The sequence below is a fragment of the Molossus molossus genome, unplaced genomic scaffold, assembly GCF_014108415.1.
Source record: "Molossus molossus isolate mMolMol1 unplaced genomic scaffold, mMolMol1.p scaffold_m16_p_20, whole genome shotgun sequence".
NCBI classification, from domain to species: Eukaryota; Metazoa; Chordata; class Mammalia; order Chiroptera; family Molossidae; genus Molossus; species Molossus molossus.
Window position 1 is genome coordinate 17,306,721 of NW_023425356.1, and position 25,286 is coordinate 17,332,006.

Below are 25,286 nucleotides of genomic sequence, written 5' to 3' on the forward strand. Positions count from 1 at the left end.
GCCTATTTCTCTGAGGAAATGGGCTTAGCCATGAGAAGCAGGTGGGGAAAGTTTTAGGCTGAGTGAGTAGCATGTACAGAGAGGTCTGGAGGTAAGAAGCCATGTGCTGTAGCACATTGTGGGAGCCGCAAGAAGCTGAGCCTGGCAAGAGTGTAATGCATGAAAGAGAGAGGACCATGAGACGGAGCCATGTCTCAGTCTCTTGTTTGAATGCAATGCATAATGGCAAAAGCCACTAAGAAATCAATAACCATTTTATAATACCTTTATATTTTAATAAACATAAGAGCATCTAAAATCCACTTAAATATGGACAGGACATTATTTAGTAGTCTAGAGAGAGTTTTATAAGCATTTGCAGGCTTCTTGCCATAACTATTCAGTTCATAGGTTAACTCATTCGTTTTTGCCTGTTACTGGGAAGGGTGCTTTCTGTCAACGCCTGTGTTCAGAGTACGTGTGCCATGCTTTAATCACAAGTGGACGTTTTCTCAGGGTTCAGTGCAGCGAAGTATGGTAAGGTACTGATTGTGTGCGAGAAGACAGGGGCAAGACCACCTTCTGTTACAACAGCAACACAGCTCTTCAGCACCGTTTGTGTGCCCTTGCCCAATCTTTCAAGAGATGATTGAAGAGACTGGGTGCTCAGTTCAGCTTTTGAGTTCTGATAAATGAGCCCAGACTGTAAACTGGAAGATAAGGGCATTTGCAAATTCTTGGGTAAATAAAGCACGGTTTCCCATTGCAGTGGTAACTGATTTCATAGTCTGTGATGAAGATGAATGATGCTGTGAATTAACAGCTTCAAAGCTTGTACCACTGCAGCTTCTCTTGGGTTTGGATTTACTAAAATCAGTGTGTGTTTACTACTTCATTCAGATGGGGGCAGTAAAAAGTCTGAACACATGAAAACCAAGTGAGGTGGTGTTTCAGATGATTCCCAGCCTCACAATTCCCCGTGAAATGCTTTTCCTGTGGGAAACTTTTAATTTGGAAGCATTCAGCCTAATGTGGGAACCAAGATTAACATTTTCTGAAATACCTCTACAAGAAAAGCAGAAATGTTCTGTTCCGGAAGCTGAATTTACATAGTAGAAAAATAGGCTGTCCTGCAGTATTTGGCAGTTTTTGTTTATTAGTTGTGGCAAAAAGGGGTGTGTGTGTGTGTGTGTGTGTGAGAGAGAGAGAGAGAGAGAGAGAGAGGGGGAGAGAGAGAGAGAGTTGATTGTCTATTTGTCTTTGTTTCCTTTACACCCAACCAGCAAAGCTCTGGAAAGTGTGTTTTACCACAAACCAGCCCAGTTCTGGTCCTAACTCTATACACAAATACTTTTTTTAGTTCTTTTTGTTTTTCCTTCTTGCTGAGTAAGCTATAGTGGGTTGGGGGGGAGTGGGAGTGGGAAGAAGAAGTCAACACGACAGAGCTGCTTCCCTTTTCTCCCCCTCTTCACCAGGAAGTGAACTAGAAGTCTCCATGCATATGTTTCTTTCCTTTTTTTTTTGTTTACAATGTCAGTAATTAGCATTACCCAGAGTTTACACAGAGTTACAGAATTAACAAGTTGACAGTCTGATGAGATGTCAAACTGGAGGTGCTGGGAGGAGCGGGACCATGAGGTTAGACGAATAGGTTGGGCCTCTTGAATGCCAACCAGAGAGTTGATTCTGTAGGCCCTACGGCATCTAGAAGTTTGTAGCCAGAGCCTTGGGAATTCAATGTAAAATAGGAACTTTCACTGGTTACAGTTAGCCTTGGCTGTTAGCAATTATTTTTATCTACTTTAACAGAGAGAGCAGGGGTGGGAGCAGGAAACTAAGCTGGCATTATGGTCACAGAAAAGAACAGGGTGATTTGGGGCCTTTCAAACTGCAGACCTTTGTTATTGACCAATGCTTAATTTGGTTTCTGGGTTTTGTCATTTTTTCTCCCCCTGCCCTTACCTCATTTACCTTAACAACAGTCCCCCCATCTAGAGCTCAGCTAGGGCAGGCAGCCACTGCGGATTGGGGGGCCAGGAGGCCCAGAGCAGAAGAAAGTGGGTTGAAAGCAGAGTTCTGTTTAAAGAATTTTCTGCTGGAAACTAGCCCAGAGGGAGTAAAGAGGAGCTTTAATGAGGAGCAGCTGCAGGGCCGACGCAACCCACACGAGACGTTTTTTCCCCTCCGTTCCACATTCTGTATAGTTTTTTAAAAATCATGGTTTTGAAATAGCTGTTTTGTAAAGCCCGCCCCTCTTTTTCTTCTCCTTGTATGTGGTATGGTTTTGCTTTGTTGTTCTATTTTTTTTAATGACCAAATCCTCGCTAAAAAAAGCTAAAGGCAAAGCTGCAGCAAAGCCCTGGATGCAACTTGGGCTCGCCCTGCTGATACAGAACGTTCGGTGGAGAAAACAAGGACAGAGAACACTGTCTTTTATTTGGAAAAGGGGCTTATTTCCTGCTCAGACTTCAGTCATCTTGGAGCTGACACGCTGCTACAGTGTTTTCAGCTTTTCTCTAGACGAGTGGCTATTCACTTAGGAAGCTTGAAAGAACAATTTTTTTTCTGTCCTGTATTACTAGGGAGACTGATCCTGAGCTGCAGCCATTGCCAGATAGATTGGAATTGCTATTCAAATCCCAGGGTCGTTGAAGTCTGTAAAGTGGCTACATGTAAACGGATCCAGGCTGTCCGTGACATGTGAGAGCTGAGGTCTGGTTCTCATCTGTTTTACTGAGGGGGCCATGCGGGCATCCTTTCCATTGGAAAGTGTTCTAGTTCCATTAGGAAGAATCCCTTATTTTTTTCTTATTTTTCTCCCTCCTTCCCTCCCCCTCACCTCATTCCCCATGTGTGTATTTGAACAGTAACAATGAAAGAGTAGACCTCTTCATGTCAGAAATGGCAGACCATTTTTTAAAAGGCACTCATACACACACATACACACACACACACACACCTGAATGACCTGAGAAGTATTCAGGTCAGTTTGGGGAATTACTTTATAGAAAAAAAGCACCCCCAACTCCCCCTGTATTCACCGCCGCCTCTGTGGATGCTATTCTTTCCGAGTTCCGAAGCTAGAGACGGGCAGGAGAGGAGGAAGTCACTGAGGGAACCACAGACAAGTGATAAATTCCCTCCAGGAGGGAGGTGTTCAAATAGTTTTGGGCACAAAAGGCAGCTGTTAGATTGATTCAGTTATATTTTAGAATTTTACATTTTATATTTTACATAGACCTTTATTCAAGATGTAGACCACTTTCTAAAAGTTTTTACTGGGGTAACTTAGTACGACTACAGATTTGTGAGGGAACTTGGATGACTAGCTGTATTTCCAGCCTCTAACCAAGCGCAGCTTGAGCCGTCTCAGGAACAGAGTTAATTAAACTCCTGTTTTCAGGCAGAGCCTTAATTCTCACTCGGATTAGCAGGGTATGTGGTGTTATGTGTATTACAGTTGAACAGGGATTTATGGAGTTGAAAGGCCTCTGCCTTAGGAAACACGGGTCCTTTATTTCTAGCAGTCGAACTTACCCATTTCTCCCCTTTCTTTCCATGTCCATAGTTCTGCTGAGTCTCCTGTGGATTGAGGGATAACCTTGTACCTCGGGATGATTCGTAGGGTTGATTTGGCCTGTGTCCTACCAGGCAGAGTTCAGTGTGGGGCTGGAAGAGGGTTTTTAGCAGATTTGGCCCAAGAGACTGACTTTGTCATCATATGACATTGTACCTGCTTGGAATCAGGTGCCTCATGGTACACAGGGGCTCGTGGCATGCAAGGCACCTGCACCAGGGTCTCAAGACATGCCCTTCCTCTCCCGACACACAGAAAATCAAATGGGAGCTGGACAGAGGCCCAGGAAAGACGTAACAGTGGCTAAGATGACAGAGCCACACTGGTAGAAACACCATAGGACATAACATGGCACTGCGCCTGCTGTTGGAGGGTCAGAGATGGGCAAGATGGTTCGGAGGAGGCCAAATGCAGGACATAGGTTTTGAGCAGATCTTTGAAGCAAAGGTGGAAGAAAGGAACATAAATGAGACATAACAAGGGAAAACACAACGTTTCTCACTAGAAAGCAGGAAGATTTTTACATAGGGAACAGCAGACGAGTGCGGAAGTAATCTGGAGTGTGAGTTAGGGACTACTAAGCAGTAAGACAGCCGGTAGGAGTGGGGCAGACGAGCAGGTCACAGATTCTAAGGGACTTGGGTTTGAAGGGCTGGGCACTGATGCTAGTTGTGAAGGGTTATTCTTTTTTTTCCCAATATTTTTTTGATTGATTTTAGAGAGGAAATGAGAGGGAGAGAGAGAGAGAGAAACATTGGTGTGAGAACGAGACATTGATTGGCTTCCTCCTGCACACCCTGCACCGGGGATTAAGTCTGCAGCCCAGGCATGTGCTGTGACCGGGAATCGAACCAGCAACCTTTTGGTGCATGGGACAACACCCAACCAACTGAGCCACACCAGCCAGGGCCTCCACAGGTTCGATTCCAGTCAAGGGCACGTACCTCAGTTGTGGTTTGTCCCCGGCCCTGGTTGGGATTGTGTTGGAGGCAGCCAGTCAATGTGTCTCTCTCACATCGATGTTTCTCTCTCTCTCTTGCTCTCCCTTTCTCTCCTTCCCTCCCACTCTATCTAAAGATAAATAAAAAAAATATCCTCGGGTGAGGATTAAAAAAAAAAAGTGAACACAGCTTTAGGCAATAATAGTAGAAACATAGTGTCCAGGTGATGATCCAGTTCTGTGCTGGTCTAGTAAGAACATACGTACTATGTTTTTTCCATTTTGGGCCGCACATTTTAGAGAGGTTTTTGATTAACTAGAATCATCTAGTTGGGGGAGCAGGATGGGTTTGATGCCTCTGCTACCTACAAGCTGTGAAATCTTAATCTTTCTAAGCTTCAAGGTCCTCATATACAGAATGGAGATGATAATATAATACACTGTTATAGGGAATAATACAAGCTGTAAAATGCTTAGCAAATACAGAATACATAGTAAGTGCTTCAAAAATGTTAATGACTATTATTACTACTATTGTTATCTTAAGCATAGAAGAGCCACTAAAATAGTGAGGAAGTCGGAAAATAATTGTATACCGAGGAATGGGCCAAAGCACTGAATCCTGGAAAAAAGAAAACAAAGAGTCAGCACAGCTCTCTTCAGATTCTTGAAGGGCTTCCATAGAGAGCAGAGGCTTGTTCCTTTTTGTTCTAGAGGACAGGGGTAGCCAAGAGGTAGAAATTGTAGGGAGGCAGAATTTAAAAAAAGATATAATTCATATACTATTAAATTTACCCCTTTAAGTGTACAATTTAGTGGGCTATAACATATTCACAGATATGTGTAACAATTACCACTATCTAATTTCTTTTTGAAATCCTCACCCGAGGATATTTTTCCATCCATCTTCAGTTGGAGTGGGGGGAAGGGGGGTGGAGAAATGCAAGAGAGACACATGGACTGGTTGCCTCCCGCATGACCCCGACCAGAGCCAGGGACTAAACTGCAACCGACCATTATCCAATTTCTAAATATTTTCATTAACTCCTCTCCAACCCCAAGAAGCTCTCTAGTCCTTAGTAGTCATTCTCCATTTCCTCCTCTTCCCAGCTCCTGGCCGCACTAATCTATTTTTTAATTTCTATGGATTTGTCTATTCTGGACATTTCATAAACATGAAATCATACAATTTGTGGCCTTTTGTGTCTAGCTTATTTCACTTGGTATGGTGTTTTCAAGGTTTGTCCAGGTCATAGCATGTATCGGATCTTTATGCCTTTTCATGGTCAAATAATATTTTATTGTATGGATATACCACATTTTATTTATCCATTCATGAGCTATGGACATTTAGATTGTTTCTCCTTTTTGGTATTATGAACAGTACTGCTACAGACATTCTTTATAAATTTTTGTATGGACTTATATTTTTGGCTATCTTGGGTATATACCTAGGAAGGAGGTAGAATTTTAAGAAAACATCAAGAAGAAAGAGCTTTCTGACAACGGGAATGCCCACACCAAAGACTGTTCTCTTGTTGAAGTAGTGAGCCAGTAATTTTATTTTACTTAATAAATGCATAGTGTTTACTATGTACTAGATATCATTCTAAGTTTTTAATTATTTAAAAGCCCTATGAGGTAGGTATGATTAGTCAATACATTTTACAACAAGGAGGGTTTAGTGATTTGCTCAAGATCACTCGAGTAAATGGGAAACTGGGATTGAAATCTAGGTGGTCTGGTTCTAGAGTCTGTACTCTTAATAGCAGGAACAATAATTTCAACATTTATTAAATTCTAACTATTTCTCAGGCACCGTGCTTCACTGTTTGCACTCAAGAAGAGCTGGCAATCATCTTTTAGTGATATTTTAGAAAGAATTCTCTCACTGGGTAGAAATTGCTATAGGCTGTCTTGAATCCCAAGGTTCTGTTATTCCAAGGATGGATGGAAGCAGGGAATGACCCAGCAGTGAGATGTCTGTTCTGAGGCATTGAAGACAATCAGAATATATGAATGATAGTAGTGTAGGGATTCAGTTAACAAAGTTGTCAGAACATGGTAATAAGTTACATGTAACTTAAAAGGATTAACCAAAAGTATGCTTTGAGATTATGAATGGAAGCCTTAGAAAATTGGAGGAATTTGAATTCTCATGGAAGAATGATACCACTTTTGAAATGTTTTAATTCAAGTACTGGCAGTATAGATTAGGGTAAGCAGATGACTTTTAGTAAACTGCACATATGGAACTGGAGCTGTATATTTGGGGGTCATATACATGATGGTAGTTCTTCAAAACTAAATGAAAAACAGCAATAACAAATGCATATGCGAGAACAGAGTGGGACAGACTTAAACTTTAAGGCGACCATAAAGATGGGGAAGAGGAGAAGAGGAACCGGCAATCTAGACTGAGCATTCACTGAACTTTGAGATAGTCAGGAGTCACAGAAGCCAAACATAAAAAGATTAAAATGACGGATGGTGTGCCTGGCAATACCTCCTATAGGAGAGAGAATTTCCTTTTGATGAAATCTCAGATGAGACTACTGAAATTGACAAGGGAAAGTCATTGATCTTAGAATCTAGTTTCTGGGCAATAATTAGAATGAAACTTGTGTTACAAAGAGACAAGAAGTAGATGGAAAAGAAAGGAAAAATACTTTTGAAAGTAGTTACCAAGGTTTGGCTGTGAAGGAAGAATTTATAAAGGGAAATGGGGCTTAGTGAAAAATGTAGATTAAAAGAAACTTATACATGTTTTAAGGTAGAAAGAAACGGATGTCTAGCCCTTTAGAACATAAAGTTTAAATAAGAAATTAAGTCTTCATTATTATACCAACAATAGGTCTAGTTTCACATAAAAATAAGATGTGGTTCTATGCATGGACTTTAGGAGAATAAGTCGTTATGTTGATCATATCTAAATGTTATCTCACTAGAGTAAAACTAAATCCTTCTTAACAGGGGCCTGAAGGCCCCTCATGATACACCTTTCAGTCACAGCCGTCGTCTGTTTTCTGTTAATTCTTTCTCTTAACCCCTTTGGCAGAACATGCCAGGGCTGTTCCCTGTTCTGGGCTTTTGCATTTGCCGTTCCCTCTGCCTTGAACACACTTGCCCCAGATACCTGCAAGGCAGGTCCATCACCTCAGTTAGGTCCTGACTCAAATGTGCCTTTTCAGGGAGGTCTTCTCTGGGTTTTCCTATTTCAACCCCAAATACATGACTTTTACCTAAACCCTACCATCCCCTAAACCCTACCATCCTCAATTCCATCACTTCTGTCCCTCTTCTCTGTTTTACATTTTTATAGCACTTAACTCCACCTAACAGATTATATATTTTACTTACTAATTTTGTTTTGTCTTCTCTCACTAGAATTTTCACCTCCACGAGTCTGCATTTCCTAGCACTAGAATAATGCCGAGTATGTAAGAGGCACTTACTAAATAAATGTTTGTTGCCTGAATGAATGAGTGCAGTATTCTTTGTGGAAACAGATATGAGAACATTCCTTTTCATCATCAAAACATCATTATTAATAAGCATGTAGGGTGCTATTTATAGAATTAGGCTTCATATATTCTCACTCAGGAGCTGACACACTTTTTCTGCACCAGATAATAAGTGGTTTCGTGGGCCATATAGTCTCATTGCAGCTATTCAGCCCTGTTATTGTAATGTAGAAGTTGCCATAGACAATCTATAAATAAATGTGTGTGCCTGTGTTCCAATAAGACTTTGTTTATGGACACTGAAATTTGAATTTTACGTAATTTTTAAATGTCATGAAATATCCTTCTTTTGATTTTTTTTTCCCCCCAACCATTTAAAAATATAAAAACCATTCTCAGCCCATGGGTCATATACAAAAATAGGCAGTGGGCCAGAGTGGACCCTCAAGATATAGTTTGCCAACCTCTGTTTTTACTGGTTTCCTAAGCATACTGTAGTTGAAATTTATTTTTCCATATAGGGAGCAATAATATAGATTAAATCCTAGTAACAGATCACTCAGGAATACATTTGTTTGGCTCCAGAATTTTTCGTAGTATTTCATTTTTGTTTTCCTGAGAACCCTATGGTTCCGTGGCATGTTTATGATGCTGCTATTTCAGTGAGTTTGCATTCTCTGAGCAGATGCCACATGATAGTGTTGGGGAGGCCAGGGTAGTGTAATAGTCCAGGAGCGAAGCTGGGCAAAGCCCACCCACGTGTAAAAGTTTGCTATTATTGACAAGGTGAGTAATTCCCATGGGTGGGCCTCGAGTGTTGTCAGCCAGACTTCTTGTCCAGAGGGCCACAGTCCCTGGGAATGAGAATTGTGGTGCAGTCTTTAACATTATTCCGAACAAATGCTTTTAATAATATAGCTCAGGCTTAATTTTAGCTAGGCTACGCTGGCAGTTTTTACTCCCCTACTTTAAAAAAATCAGGAAATAACTTATTCTATTAGCAAATCAAGCTGATTTAAGTAATGTGTCATATTTTCCTTAGTAAGTACAAAAAAAGAAAAAATGCTTTTCATTTGCACGACATTTTAACAAAAGATTTTTTGCATACTTGATTTTATTAGATTCTTATAACAACCCCATGGTGTGTAAGTAAGTAGCCTTATTAACTGTTTAAAATCTGAGAAAACTAATACTGAGGTTAAGAATGTTGTCCAAGGCCACGACACCAGGACTCCACATCGGCCCGACCATACGAGGTGCAGACTGCTTGCTGGAAACTGGACCCAGTCTGTGGTTTCGGTGCTGGGCCCTGCCCCCACTGCCTCCCCTTCACTAGCTGTACCTGCTCCTGGAGTCGCTCGCGGCTCCGGCTGCTCCTGGCTCTGCTGCGCTCACACAGCTCTGGAAGGGGCAACGGAGCGCCCTGAGTACGCCGCTGCCACCGTAGCTCCTTGTCAGCTGTCCCTCCTCAGCCATGTCAGCCATGCGCAGTTCTTCTGGGCACATTCCGTCTCAGTTTCCTGATGTCTGGTTCTCTTCTCGTCTCGATAACTGTGACCTCTGAGGACTTTACCTTGCCAGCCAGTGGCTAATTAAAAGCACTGGGTATGATTGGCAAAGACAGGAAGGGGTAAAACATGACAGACGGCACCAGTGCCTTGAGAGGATCAGGACACGATGGTTGGACTGAGGAAGCTGTGGTAGGAGAAGGTGATTGTTTGTTTGCTTGCTTGCAGGTTTTCATTTATTTATTTATTGTTCAATTACAGATTACTTTCAATATTATTTTGGTTTCAGGTGTACAGCTTAGTTGTTAGATAATTGTATATTTTACATAGTGTTCTCCTCGACATTTCCAATACCCAGTGGCACCGTGCGTGGTTATCGCAACCTTATTGACTCTGTACCCTGCTTCACTTCACTTGTCCATGACTGTTTTGTGACTATCAGTTTGTACTCCTTAAGTCCTTTACTTCTTTCTCCCAGCCCCACAGTCCCCCTCCCAGGAGCTGGTTTTGAGGGGGAAGATGTAGGGTTTAAATGTGTTATCTTTAAGGTAATGGTGGAACAGCGTTCTAGATTTAGTTTTCTGTGCTCCAAAAAGTAAAATGGAGTAGTTTGAACCAAATATCTGGGGTGACAGCCACATAGTAAAATTTGTAGTTAGAATCTAAGTCATCCATTGTATTCCTTTTAAATGCTTCTTAGAGAGAGGTCCCTTTTAAACAACCTCTTCGTTATGAAAATGGTGACTTTCGATGCATTTTTCATGCTGTTCATAAAAAGTTTTCATGCCCTTGCTGGTTTGGCTCAGCAGTTAGAGCTTCAGCCTACGAACCAAAGAGCTGTGCGTTCGATTCCAGTCAAGGGCACCTACCTTGGTTATGGTTCATCCCCAGCCCTGGTTGGGGTCATGCAGGAGGCAACCAATCGATGTGTCTCTCTCACGTTGATGTTTCTCTCTCTCTCCCCCCTTCCCACTCTATCTGAAAACAAATGAAACAATATCCTCGGGTGAGGATTAAAAAAATTGTCATAAATATTTCAGGCAATTTGGGATGGCTGTATATGTTATGAATCAATGGGTGGCATATACAGAAATTCCTCAACACACCATATGGAAAATGTTATAGAATGTTATTCTTGAATTGTTTTTCCTTCATCACTTTGATGTCTGTATGGTACCTTGGATATTTTTAATGTCATTTAGTTATATGTTGTGTTTTTCTTTATTTGGTTAAAAAAAGAAGTGGCCTACTACTTACATCTTAATAGACTTTACTAAGAACAAAAGCCCTTGGGAACGTTCCTCATTTCTGTGCCTCTTTTTCTTTCTTTATCATAGTCTCAACCCCCGACCATAACCCAGGGATCTAGACTAATTGATGTCTCAGTGGGAACAAGAAAAGGAGAATTTACTGCTTCTTAATGCTTAATTGAGAGAAGACACATGGTTTTATGTATTTTTTATTTTTTGCTGCTGTTGTCTATAAGAAACCCATTTACCATTTTTTATTTTCCAATTACAGTTGACATACAATATTATATTAGTTTCAAATGTATACCCTGGTGATTAGACATTATATAATGTTCTAAGTGATCATCCCAATAAACCTCACGCTCATCTGATACCATACATAGTTATTAGAATATTATTGATTATATTCCCTATGCTGTACTTTATCTTCCCATGACTGTTTTATAATAACTGATTTATATTTCTTAATCTCTTCATCTTTTTCACCCAAACCCCATACTTCTTCCATCTGGCAACAGTCAAAATGTTCTCTGTATCTACGAGTCTGTTTCTGTTTTGCTTGTTCATTTATTTTGTTTTAAAAATTCAGTAGTTGATACTGTGTATTTATTGTCATTTTATTATTCATGTTTTTGTTGTTAATCCTCACCCAAGGATATTTTTTCCATTGATATTTAGAGGGAGAGGGACACAGGAGAGAGAGAGAGAGAGAGAGAGATAGAGAGAGAGAGATCGATGTGACAGAGACACATTGATTGGTTGTCTCCCTTATGCACCCTGACTGGGGCCAGGGATCAAACCTGCAACCCAGGTACGTGCCCTTGATTGGGAATTGAATCTGCAACCTTTTGGTATGCAGGTCAACACTCTGACCACTGAGCCACACTGGACAGGGTTATTGTTCATATTTTTTATCTTTTTCTTTTTAAAGAAGGCCCTTTAACATTTCATGTAATACTGGTTTGATAGTAATGAACTCCTTTAGCTTTTTCTTGTCTGGGAAGCTTTTTATATGTTATTTGATTCTAAATGATAGCTTTGTTGGGTAGAGTAATCTTGGTTGAAGGTTCTTTGCTTTTCATCACTTTGAATATTTCTTGCCACTCCCTTCTGACCTGCAAAGTTTCTGTTGAGAAATCAGCTGACAGTTTTATGGGAGCTCTTCTGTAGGTAACTAACTACTTTTCTCTTGCTGCTTTTAAGAGTCTCTTTGTCTTTAACCTTTTGCAATTTAATTATGATGTGTCTTGGTTGTGTGCTTCTTTGGGTTCATCTTGTTTGGGGCTCTCTCCACTTCCTGGATTGTATGTTTATTTCCTTCACCAGGTTACAGAGATTTTCTGTCATTATTTTTTCAAATATTTTATGTGTCACCTACCTAGTATTCTGTCACCAGCCTAGACTCAAAAGGACATGGAAATATGTGTTTAAGTTCTCTAAACACTTCTCCTCAAGCGAGGCAGTTTTACAATTGTACCTTCAGGTCTTTCAGTTCTCAATCTAGTGTTTTTTGACTGGAATGCATTATCTTGTAAGCTTTCATGGATTACTTTCTTTTCCTCACAGATGTCCAGAGGGCTTCTTGGGAGAATATTGTCAACATCGAGACCCCTGTGGGAAGAACCGCTGCCAGAATGGAGGGACGTGTGTGGCCCAGGCCATGTTGGGGAAAGCAACATGCCAGTGTGCCCTGGGGTTCACAGGCGAGAACTGCCAGTACTCAACCACCCATCCCTGCTATGCATCTCCCTCCTGTCTGAATGGAGGCACCTGCCACGTGCTCAGCCAGGATGACTATGAGTGCACCTGTCAAGTTGGTTTTACAGGTATCAAATGGGACTCCTATTCTCAGTATGTGTCTTTATTTAGCATCTTTTAGATCTTGACATCTGGCTCTTAAGGGTCCCCCAGCTTGGTACATACTTAACATTATAGTAAGGAACTGGAATGTTCCAGACAACTATTTTTAGCTTCCTTTTGGAGAATTTTAAGAGAGGAGAAACAGAAAGAAAAAGAGTCAAATACTCAGAAGTATTTGACTGCTTAAAGTATACATGTCAGGATTGGGGACCAGAATCACATCACTGTTGCTGGAAGAAGAGCTGTTTGTGCTATTAATTACTTACTTCTTGAAATCTCCTCTCCCTAGATGTTCAGGACTTTCTGAACTCTGATTGTTCCTTTTGCTTCTGCATTGCTTTGTCCTTGTCCATTGCATTTTTGTGTTCCTTGGAACTCTGTTTTGAGGCCTCTTTTAACTCTATGAAGCTCTCCCAGGGAATCTCAGTATCTCTGGTTGCTTGAGCTGTCCTCGCCTTCGTCTTCATCATTTGCCGATGACTCTGGTAGTCATCTTTTTTGCTTCACCCTGACCCTGACATTCAGACTCATATTCCTCACTATGTATTGCATATTATCCTTGGAAATTCAACAGATATCTCAAACTCAACATATTAATATAACTTGTGGTACACTCCAAGTACTTCAAACTGGAAACTCCCTCTCCATCACCCTTACCCCTCTTCGACTCAATCATCCAGTCCACCCTCTGAATGACCTCTCACCTGTTTACTCCTCTCTATTTGCTCTCCTACTCTACACCCGAGGTCCCTGTCATCTCTCACCTGGACTCCCACAGCCATTTCCTTACTGGTGTCTTTGCCTTTACCATCTCCACATCTTGTTCACCTGTCACATTGCCATGTCTTTAACTATAAATGCAAATCCTCTCATGATCTCCCCTGCCCACAGTGCCTAACGACTTCCCATTATCCATGGGGTAAGCTGCAAACTCTTTTACATCGTTTCCATAGCCCTTTACAAGTCTAGACCTTACATCTTTTTATAGCCTCACCTCCCCTACAAGCATCTAGCTTTAGTCATGCCGTCATTCTTATCATTTCCTGAAAATGTCATATTTCCTGTTGCCTCCGTGCTGTTGCACACCCCTTTGCCAGGAATGCCCTTTTCTATAATTGGTAGTTGCTCAGTGATATTTAAAACGCTGTTGTACTAGCCCTTTCATGACTCCTTTAGGCAGTTAGCCTCTGCGCTCTATTATTTTATGTGTCACAATTTATTGTAATTAATTTTTTACATGTCTCTCATCTGACTTGATTATGGGTTCTTCAAAGGTAGGTCTGAGCTTTATCCAAAATGAACCATACATGTTTATTGAGTTAGATGAGAAAAGGAGAACCGGCTCTGGCTGGTTTGGCTCAGCAGTTAGAGCGTTGGGCCAAGGACCAAAGGGTTGAGGGTTTGATTCCCAGTCAAGGCCACGTTCCTGGTTTGCAGGTTTGATCCCTGACCCCAGTTGGGGTCATGCAGGAGGTAACCAACTGTTGTGTCTTTCTCATATTGATGTCTCTCTCTCCCCCTCCTCTCTCTCTCTCTCTCTCTCTCTCACACACACACACACACTTTCTCACTCTCTCTTACCCTCTTCTACCCTCCCTTCCATGCTATCAAAAATCAATGGAAAAATATCCTTGGGCAAGGATTAACAAAAAAGGAAAACCATTTTGTTCCCTATAACACCAATGATTCTGTAAATCTAATAAGCAAAAAGTGAAAAACTCTGAAAACTAGACTGGATCAGTTAGTTTGGAATTCTTGTTCTATTTATTTTCCATTAAAGGGTGTTGGTAGGGGTAAATAATAGTCAGGAGATCCATTAGCTCCATCATGACTGTGACTGCATCGAGGCTGGGAGTCACTGAAGAGATTTGGTGGTTGAGAGAAGAGAGTCAAACCTCGGTTCTCCCATCTCAAACGGTTCAGTTCTCCAAGTTGTCAGGGAAATCATGTCTCGGTTGTTGAACAAAACTTTGGTTCTCGACCTGAAAACCCTTTCAGCATGACACAAAACATCTCTCAGGCCACAAACAAAGGAGAGAATTCAAGTCAGTTTACTGCTAAATCTTTGGTTGTTAACATCTCAGGAAGTTGTACTGTGAATATTTTTATGTTGTTTTTTGGCTTTTGTTGTTGGCAAAATGGATGATTATTTAGCACAATTTTAAAACATAAAGGGACCATCAGGAGTGCTAATACTGCTACGGGTGTGAAAGGAACAATGACCACAGGCAGTTGAAGAGGTAGAAACACTGTCGATGATGTGGACGAAGGGAAGCAGTGAGCTGGTGGCGGGGCCTGGAGGCAGTGGGGTGTGGAGGAGCGAAGCCGCTGCCCTGAAAGACCCCCGGAAGGGCGCCCATGCCATCCCTTCAAGGCCAGTAGGGGAGGTTCGAGCCTGTGAGAAAAGAAGTGTTTGCTTATAGATCAGAGAGCACATTAGACATGCACTGTATATAAGAAAGGTTAAAATGAAGTCATTTGGGGGTCTGGAAAGAATTAATTCAATTTACATTCTTTCTAATGGGAAAAAAGGATTCAGTTTTTGAACGAATCTTTTCTTGAACAGCCTTCCAGCATGAATTAGGTTCAAGAACTGAGGTGCCACCGTAATTCTTTCTCGATGATCAGTTGTGAGTTGTGTTGCTCCACAAGGCAAAGGGAGGCCATGCCCATTTAAAACAGTTTAATCCTGCCCTGGCCAGTTTGGCTCAGTGGTTGGAGCATAGGCCTGCGGTCCAGAGAGACCCGGGTTCGGCTCCCGCTAAGGGCACGTACCTCGGTTGCAGTTTGTCCCCGGCCCTGGTTGGGTCGTGCGGGTGGCAACCACTCGATGTGTCCCTTTCACATCGATGATTCTCTCTTTCTCTCCCTCCCACTCTATCTGAGCAAAATATGGAAAAATGTCCTCAGGTGAGGATAAAAAATAAAACAGTTTAATCCTAACTAGGCAAAATGTCAGTAATGCCTTCTGTTTTTTTTTTTTATCCTCACCCTAGGAGTCTCTCTCTGTCTCTCTCTCTCTCTGTGTCTCTGTCTCTGTCTCTCTCTCTCTCTCTCTCTCTCTCTCTCTATATATATATATATATATATATAATTTAAATGTTACTCTGAAATGACCCTCAAATTAAAACTTCTTCCTTTGCATTAAAAGGACTTCTTCATGTTCTGCAGGGTTCTGGTCATCTTTTCACGTCACTACTTTGGTCTGTCACAGGTCAGGTTCACCCTTTTGGTTGTGTGATAGCCTCATACCCTTCCTAATCAGACTTGATTAGCGAATGTCCACTCTTAGATGAAGAAACAGAGGCAGGAAGTGAATGCCCATAGAACATAACATCTATGGGAAACCAAGTTCAGAGACCTTTCTTTCAGTTATAGGCAAATATTCTGATACACATGATTGTCAGAAGTAACCATTTTAATCTCCTCTCCACTGCAGGTAAGTACCTCTCAGTGGAATGAAGAAATAGTAGGAAGAAAAATAGTAGTTTTTTTTTCATTTTCTCTCTGCTTAGCACCCTGAGATATGTATGTTGTGCCCCACTTTTTATGGCATCTTTCCCCATTGACTTGATATCCATGGTGGGCAGAGGGCACCTCTCTGTGCTCGGATGTCATCTCTCTCTTAGGAAAGCTATCTTGACTCTCACTTGCTTCCTGATGAGGGTCAAAAATTTGGTATTTCCTTTGACAAGCACTTGGAGAATTACAAATTCCGGAGGTTCTCACATCTTTTGTTTAAAAAAAAAAAAAAAAAAAGCTTAGCCCTGGCCAAGGTTTGGCTCAGCAGTTAGAACGTCCGTCTTCAGATCAAAGAACTGTGGGTTCGATTCTGGTCAAGGGCACATACCTCAGTTGCAGTTTTGGTCCCTGGTCCTGGTCAGGGTCTAGAGGGAGGTAACCAATCCATGTCTCTCTTTCTCGCTCTCGCTCTCGCTCTCTCCCCTTCCCACTCCCATCCTCCCACTCTATCTGAAGATAAATGGAAAAATATCCTCGGGTGAGGATTAAAAAAAAAAAAAGCTTAAGTTAATGACAACAAAAAGCCACATAAATAACAAATTTATTAGCAGCATGGGCGTGTTTTCTCCTCCCTTTCTACCTCTTTCTGCTTTGCGTCCTTGGAGTCGTGCCTTAGAATCTAGCACATTAGAGCCTGCTGCTTCGGGTACTTTCCTGCCTGAGAGTCCACAAGAGTTCCCTTTCTAGACCTTTAGTCTCATGACAGCTTCTAGTTTGGTGTAGTTTTCATATACAACGAGTCACAGATTCTTCATGCTCTTCAAACACATCAAGCAATATTTATAGCCAGACTACATGTAATAAACTGTTTCCCAGAATATGTGTGCATGTGTATTATGCTTAAAGGAGAAAGTAGTATTGACCTGTTTATGTCTTCCAAGAGGTCTGTTTAGTAGCTATATACTGTAGAAAATATCAATACACTTTATTCATTCAGAGAGCTTAGGAATTCTCCATGTAGTAACCCCTGATGCCACTTGTTGGGTAGGGGGGGGGGTGTTGAGGATGGGGCTGACTCCCACTTCTGAGAGCAGTACTGATTCTCTTATCCTTCCAGGTAAGCGGTGCCAGTGGACTGATGCCTGCCTGTCTCAGCCCTGTGCCAATGGAAGTACCTGCATCACTGTGGCCAACCAGTTCTCCTGCAAATGCCTGGCAGGCTTCACAGGGCAGAAATGTGAGACTGATGTCAATGAGTGTGACATTCCAAGACAGTGCCAGAATGGTGGCACCTGCCTCAACCTACCGGGTTCCTATCAGTGCCAGTGCCCCCAGGGCTTCACAGGCCAGCACTGTGACAGCCCCTACGTGCCCTGTGCACCCTCGCCCTGTGTCAATGGAGGCACCTGCAGGCAGACCGGTGACTTCACTTTTGAGTGCAACTGCCTTCCAGGTAAGGAGTCCCCATGGCATCCTGGGGTTGGGAGGTGCACCTGCTGCACTGCAGGAGGGTGGTGGGTGTGGCTGAATTGGTCCTTTAGGAAGTATCCTTCCCAGCAGCAAAAAGGGGAAGTGAAAATTTTGTGTGAGGTGGGTTACTGGTGAGGGAGGAGTTTTATGGGCCCAATGTGGTGTATAAACTGAGCAGGGGGTGATTTAACATGTCAGGGTTTATGATGATGAGTGGCTAGGAAATTGTTTACTGTCCTTTTTGGAGAAACAGTAAGAAATAAGATAAACAGCGGTGGGAAAGGGATAGGCAAGTCTGTAGAATGGCAAGTCAGTGAGAATTAGACATTGAAAAATAGGTGTGGTTAGTGAAGTGCTTTAAACTGAATTAGCAGTAATGGGTGATCAAGTTTCCCACATGCTTTTACCTCTAAAAAAAATAGTTTCCTATCTACTTAAATGTACCCACCTATCTTTCTGTAATTTTCCCTGGGCTTCTGGCCCTCAGAACCTCTCCAGGTATCCTCTCTGACTTTGGGGTAACCCTGCCCTGACTTGAAGCTAGATAATTTTGGAACTAGGGTGGGGGGGGGTGCTCTGGTAATCAAGGAGCACTTTATGATGAGCACTGATAGATTATATGCGACACAATTATACATGACTCTGAAATAGAAACAAAAGGAGGAGCAAAGGGTGAGCGTGGGGGCCCCGCGTTCGTTCCGCAGAGGTAGAGAAGGGCGTGAGCCTGGCCAAGGCTGTCCGCGCGTTATACAAGTGATGAGGAGGCTGAAAACCGAGAATTTTGATTGGGAACAGACAAGCAGCTGGAGCAGATGAATTACTAAGCAACAAAGATTCTGTTTTTTATACAGATATCCTCAGTACAAAAACGAAGGAAAACTGTTGGGGTGCATAATGTGCTAAACAAGCAGAATTGCCTCAAAAGGTTGTTCTCGCTGCCTTTTCGGAATGGGAATCTTTGATTCCGGTGTCAAGGATGGTTCACAATTAATGGGGTTGTGTGTTTTATTTCTTGGGGATTAAAGGTCATATGTTGGTCCCCAGTATAAGACCAGATGGTAATTTAGTCATTTTATTCAGTAACAATGTATTGACTGCCAGCTGTGTTCTAGGCACTGTGCTGCATGCTTGAGGTACATTCAGTACAAGACACTGCAACATGATAAAAAAGTTGGTGCTACTTAACTGTAAACCACAAGAGTAAGCTGTTATTGTCTTATTTTCAGTTTCGCTTTCAATGAAGAATAGCTAATACTATCATTCTAGACACTAAATAAACTTTTATTGACATACTACTGTCATCTACATTAGAAAGAATAATTAAAAGATATCTTTCTTTACTCCTGCTTTCATTTTGCAGGGATAGGGAATGTCTGGCCAGTACCAGCTCACATCACTCGCCTCACCAAATCAGCCTGACCCAACACAGCAGCTCGTTGATAATTCTGTATGGCCCTCGAATGATGTTACAAATACCCAAATAGCCTTTGGCAGAAAATAGGTTCCCCACCCCTGTAAGGGTTAAGTGAGGAAATAGAAATGTAAACAATTTAATTTTACAAATATTCCAATAGTCTAATATTCTATTAGTCTACTAGGCTAAGTGGCTAGTATTGAGTTTAGTGTGATTTATTGTCGAAGGCTAAATGTGTTTTTCAGCTTCAAGAGAATTACTTTTAATAGTTGCCTAGAACAAGAGGTTGATTTGGCAGCAAAATACGGACGGGAAGTTCGAGAAGTCAATAAAGGAAGTTTTTAGCTAGGAGAGAGTGATTACTCACTCCCATAGTCTCTGCATTGTTATCCATTAGCCACGATAAGAACCTTAGGGAATTCTGAGAGTGTGTCCAGGAAAGGATCTGTCAAACCAGAATAGTATCTCCTCCTTGAGAAAGGAAATAACCAGGGATTCCACAGCCGAGAGGCTGCCAGGGCTAGTGGGCTGGAGTGAGGAGAACTTGGCTCTCTCTTACGCTCTGCTTGTAGTTTAAAGCAAGACATTTATTTACTCACTGATGAAGAGTGTGTGTGTGTGTGTGTGTGTGTGTGTGTGTTGGGGATGCGAGGGGGTGGGGAAATTTGGTGACGAGAAAACTAACATTTATCTAATGCCTTTTATGAGTCAGGCACCATGCCGGGTTCTTCTGCATCTGTTAGCTCATTTACACAAAATCTTGGAGATAGGTATTATTTTTCAAGTTTTCCCTGATGAAGCAAAGCATGTTAGGAGATGTCAAGTGATTTACACAAAGTTGCACAGCTGGCATGTGGTCAGGCTGAGTCCTGAAACCCAGGCAGGTTCTTTCCAAAGCCTGTGCGTTTGCATCTTGCTGCGCCCCCTGCACTACTTGTCTTCCCTGAAGGTGCTTGGAATCTGTATGGAACTTTCCTTGAACGCTTTGAGGTGTTTGAGTTAAAAGGAAAAGTAGGTTCATGCTATGAGAAAGAAGAGATACTTTTAGTTATGATCAACTAGTATCCATTATCTGTCAGCCTATGTATGACATCTTGCAGACATTTAAAAATAGGTAGACTGGTTCTTGCCTTTCAGAATCCCATGATCTATAAAACAGATGACATCAGCTTGGACTTTGTATAGAAAGAAGTTATAAAAGAATGCAAAGCAATAGATGATACAGTAACACTGTGAATAAATAGGTATTTATGCAGTTTGTAAGATTTTCTGTTCATTGTTTTTATGTCCCAGATGGAGTTTGGAAAATATTAACTATATTTCCACATAGGAAATAATGCCTGGAAGATTTTTTTTTTTTTTAGAAAGTTTCTTGATAATTGCAATACCTTTCTCCTTGCCCTTCCCTCCATTGCCCTCCACACTATTCTAAACGACTAAAATGTTACTTAAAATGATAATCACCATCTCAATGTAAATAACACCCTTATTTGAAGAGAATCAACATTTCACTTCTAAAAATGGGGAAACCAAGTCAGCAGAAGGCAGAGTAGCTTGTGAAGGTGTTCAGTAACTCCTAGGGGGCTACTTCCTGCCCCAGCTCAAGTCTTCCCACATCCAGTTGAGGCCTACCCTGATCACTCTGTTTCAAATTGTAGCCATCCCTAAACCCCCTTCATTACTGGCCCTCGTCTACTCTTTCTTTTCCTTTTCTATAATGCTTATCATCTTCTTACTATATAATTTGCAGTATATAATTTATTTCATATGTCTATTGTTTATTGTCTGTCTTTTCCAAATTCTGCTCCCCCATTCCCTCTCCAGAGTGAAAGCTAGGATCTTTGTCTATGTTGGTACTGTATCCCAAACACCTATAAACAGTGCCAGGTACGTAACAGGCTCACACATATTTATTGACTGACTGAGGTTAGTATAATATCACAGTATTGAGAATGTAACTTTGTGTGGTCTTCTCATTTTCTTCCTGGTGTCAGGCGTCTCAGACATTGTTTGGCTTCTTTTGTTTTTGAATTCTGTAATACTGGATAAGAATTTTAGAGTGCTTTTCAACGGAAAGTCAGTGAACCCCACATGAGTTAGTGATTATATTGGAATGGTTTAATTATAGTTCTTTTCCTGCAAAGGACACTATTGTTGATTTTAGTGTTATTGTAAGACTCCTGGGGGGAATTAAAATCGCAAAAATGACTCATCTTTTGTGACAAAGAAAGAAGTATTTCTCTATAGAGGGAAGAAAAAAGAATATGTTCAAGAAGGAACTAATAGACTTAAACCAAGGAACCATAGTTCATCTTCCCCTTGAATCAGCAACTGTTAACGTCCAGATGTTCATGAGCTACCATTAAGTAAAGCATTTAGTAGATGCCCTGAGGAGGGGCACTCAGCCATAAGAGCAAAGTAGAAAATAAATTATTGAATCATTGATTTCCAGTATTTTAGGGTTAGGGCCAACTAGTGGGGAGAGAATGAGTTAGGCTGGTTTTGTGTTTGTGGATCTTTAGAAGAGTCGCCCAGATAATCAGAAAACTGGGGGTTGTTTGAACCTACTGGCCGCGCCTTGTAGTTCGGCTGGATTGAACAGTCCTCAGGTACTTTCCCTTTTCCTCCCCCCCACACTTTCATTCCTCTGTGATTTTTTAAAACTTCATTAAAGCTGTCTGATCGGTCCTCTCCAAACAATGAACATTTATCTTTTGGAAACCACCCCTCTACTTCACAGGGGATTCTGGGTACTATCCCTGTATCACTAAAATAAAGCTCGATGAGCACATGGCATGGCTTTTGTGTCTGCTCTGTCGTTGCTGAGCTTAAAAACTGTTAGAAATAATCCCTCCTGCATTCCCATACCCGGGGCATGTTCTCTCGGGCATGATAGTAACATCCTGGCAGGTTTCCCTGGAGCAGATGCTGAAAGCTGCTCATACCCCTATTCAGGGCGCACTGATTTAGTTCCTGTGCCATGGGCCCCAAGTCCAGTTTTACTAGGTATCCTTAGAGGTGTTTCCTGTTCTCCCATGCTCAGTAGTTTCTCCCATGCTATGTCCCCAACTTTCTGTCACCTTCTCCCCTATGCACCCCCAACTTTTATAGAGAATTTCTTTGTAATGCATCCCAGGCACCCATTTCACTGAAATGCATTCTCTAATCCCTACCCCCTTGGGGATTGGAGACCCTCTAGCATTTTTTGGCAGCCTGTGTACCTCTAGCAGATTATTTGTTTATCTTTCCCAGTAGACAGTCTTGTTTTAACTCCCTCACCCCACCCTCACCCTCTGATACCCAGCTTAGTACCTGGCACAAAATTGAGACTCAGTGAATATCTGACAAGTGAATGAATTGAATGTGGTAGAGAAGAGAATCCCTATATTATAACATTTTTTAAAATGTACTGAATTTATTATTATTTTTGAATCCTCCTATTAATTTCTGTGACTTCTTTGGTGATAAAGTTAGAAAGGAAAGTGGAGAGCATTGGGGAGATCCCAGGAGGTGCAGCCTGGGTGCGTGCTGTAGAGAGGGGATACGTGGGCAGTCATGGGGGTCAGTGAGCTCATCCGGGCTCATTCAGAGGATGGAAGACATATACTAGGAAATTCAGTTGGACCTAGATGGGACCAGTTGCTTTTGTGACAGGCTTCTTTCCAAGGGGCTGGGTGGAGAGAGAGTCTTGTAGACTTTTACCTTTTTGCCTTGGTCCCCGCTATTCCAGGTATCCCTGTTTTTTCCCTCATTAATACCTGTGCATGGAAGCTTTTCCTGAGGGCTTGCAGCCTGGCCTGAGAGAATCCTGGTTGTGCCATCTCATCTTCTCCTTTTTCTCTCTTCTTTATGCCCCTCCACGTAGCCTTTCCACCCTCCCACCTTCTGGGGTCTGAAAGGGGGGAGAGATGGATGCTCTCTTGAGAATTGCTGTTCTCTGTGTGGGATGACAAGTTCAAAAGACTCTTCTGCTCCCCTCCCTCACTGTCATGACTTGTCAGTTACATGGCCCACAGTTTTATAACAGCACGGTCTTAAAATGTTCCTTCTAAGTTTAATTTCTCTGCTTGTAGCCTTTTAAGGACGTGAATTGGCTTTAAGCAGTAGATTCCTTTTTCTACGGTCATGGGAGCCTCTGTAAGTCTGCTACACCCATCCCACACACAGGTCTGAGACTTGTCTGTTTCCTTTTCCCCTAAAACCTTAAAATATATTTTAAAGAAGTGATTGCACTGTAACTTATTCGTATAAACCTTACCCTCTACCCCCCTTCATAGACTTCCTTACAAGAATTTGCTAGCTATTTCCAAAAGGAGGTCTGTATCTCTATTTTAAAAGTATAAATCCTGTCTTAACTTTGGAGAACTGATTTGGCTTGAGTTTTTCTCAGACACGGGAACTTTTGACCTAAGGTCAGTTTTTTAGATGATTGAAAGAGACCCCTGAGGTCCCATGGAACATACTGATTGAAACTGGGTAAAGTTCCTAGTGTGGTACAGACTCCTACCTACTAGTCACGTAAGCTTAGATTTGTGTTCCTTATAGTAGATAATCTCTAAGGTATGCTTTGATCCCATTGATTAATAGTATTTGCTAATATATGTAGAACAGTTATTATGCATCTGGTACTATTTTTAAGTGCTTTCCCCCTTAATATAAGAGCTTTGTTGAGATATAATTTGCATATTGTATAATTCGCCCTTTTAAAGTGTAAAACTCAATGGTATTTAGTATATTCACAGATATGTGTAACCATCACCACAGTCAATTCTAGAGCATTTTATCTCTCCAAAAGAAACCCTGTACCCATGGTAGTCACTCCCCATCCTCCCTGCTCCCTCCTAGCACTGGGCAACTACTAATCTAATTTATGTCTCTATAGAATTGCCTGTTATGGATATTTCATATAAACACATAATATGTGATCATTTGTGATTTGCTTCTTCCACTTAATGTTTTCAAAGCCCATTCTGTTGGTGGTGGTATCAATACTTCATTCCTTTTCATGGCTGAATAATATTCCACTGTAGAGATTTATCACATATTATTTATTTACTCATCAGTAAATTGACATTTGGACTGCTTCTACTTTTCTGGCTATAATGAATAATGCTGCTATGAACATTCTGGCACAAGTTTTTGTGTGGACATATATATATATATTTATTTATTTATTTTTTAATATTTAATAATTTTATTTATTTTTTTGTTACAGATATTTTACCTTTTTACCCCATTGGCACCCCCACCCCACCCCCCCTCCACCCTTTCCCCGGCTTAGTTGTCCATGTCCATTGGTCATGCATACATGCATATAAGTTCTGTGGTTTATCTCTTCCCAACCCCCCCCCCCATCCCCTCTTCTGAGGGATGTCAGTTTGTGCCCTACTTCCATGTGTCTGGGTCTACTGTATTCCTCAGACTGTTATGTTCATTATATTCCGTATATAAGTGAGATCATGTGGTATTTGTCTTTTTCTGCTTGGCTTCTTTCACTTAGGATAATACTTTCCAGGTCCCTCCGTGGACATATATTTTAATTTCTCTTAAATATATACTTAGATGAAGAATTACTGGGTTATATGGTAACTATTTAACCTTTTCAGGAACTGCCAGACTGTATTCTAAAGTAGCTGCACTATTTTACATGTTAACCAACAGTGTATGAGGTTTCCCAATTTCTCCACATCTGTCTTTTTGGTTATCGCCATCCTAGTGGGTGTGAAATAATATTACATTGTAGTTTTGATTAGAATTTTCCTGATGGCTGATGATGTTGAACATGTTTTCATGTGCTTATCAGCCATTTGCATATCATCTTTGGAGAAATGTCTATTCAGATCTTTTACCCATTTGTAATTGGGTTGTCTTTTTATTACTATAGTATATATTTTGTATTTTTATTATTGTTTTCAGAGTTCTTAATATATCCTAGAAACAGATCTCTTATTGGATATATGATTTGCACATATTTTCTCCCATTCTGTGAGCTGTCTTTTCACCTTCTTGGTGATGTCCTTTGAAGCCCAAATATTTTTAATTTTGATGAATTCCAAACTATCTGTTTTTTTCTTTTGGTTGTGATTTGGGTCATATTTAAGAAAGCTTTGCCTAGTCCAAGTCACAGAGATTTACTCCTGAGTTTTCTTCTAAGAGTTTTATAATGTTGACTCTTACATTTTGAGTTAATTTTTGTGCATCTTAATTCTTTTGCATGTCAATATTTAATTGTTCCAGCACCATTTATTGAATTAAGGGTTTTTTTTTTTTTTTTATGCCTAACTCATTTCATCTTTACAGTAGCCCTTTGAGGTAGGTCCTGTTAATTTCCTCAGCGAGGAAAGGGTTAAGTGTCTTGTCCA

The 25,286-nt window shown here is 41.3% G+C and overlaps 1 protein-coding gene across 3 annotated transcripts in view; it reads left to right on the forward strand.

Moving 5' to 3' along the window:
- The window catches only part of NOTCH2 (notch receptor 2), a 166,603-nt gene that overhangs the window by 57,211 nt on the left and 84,106 nt on the right, over positions 1–25,286 (forward strand). For all 3 annotated transcript variants that reach the window (XM_036271970.1, XM_036271969.1, XM_036271971.1), the window contains exons 3-4: positions 12,285–12,544; positions 17,158–17,493. In XM_036271970.1, the coding sequence (XP_036127863.1) occupies positions 12,285–12,544; positions 17,158–17,493 (596 nt within the window). The remainder of the gene's footprint in view (positions 1–12,284; positions 12,545–17,157; positions 17,494–25,286) is intronic.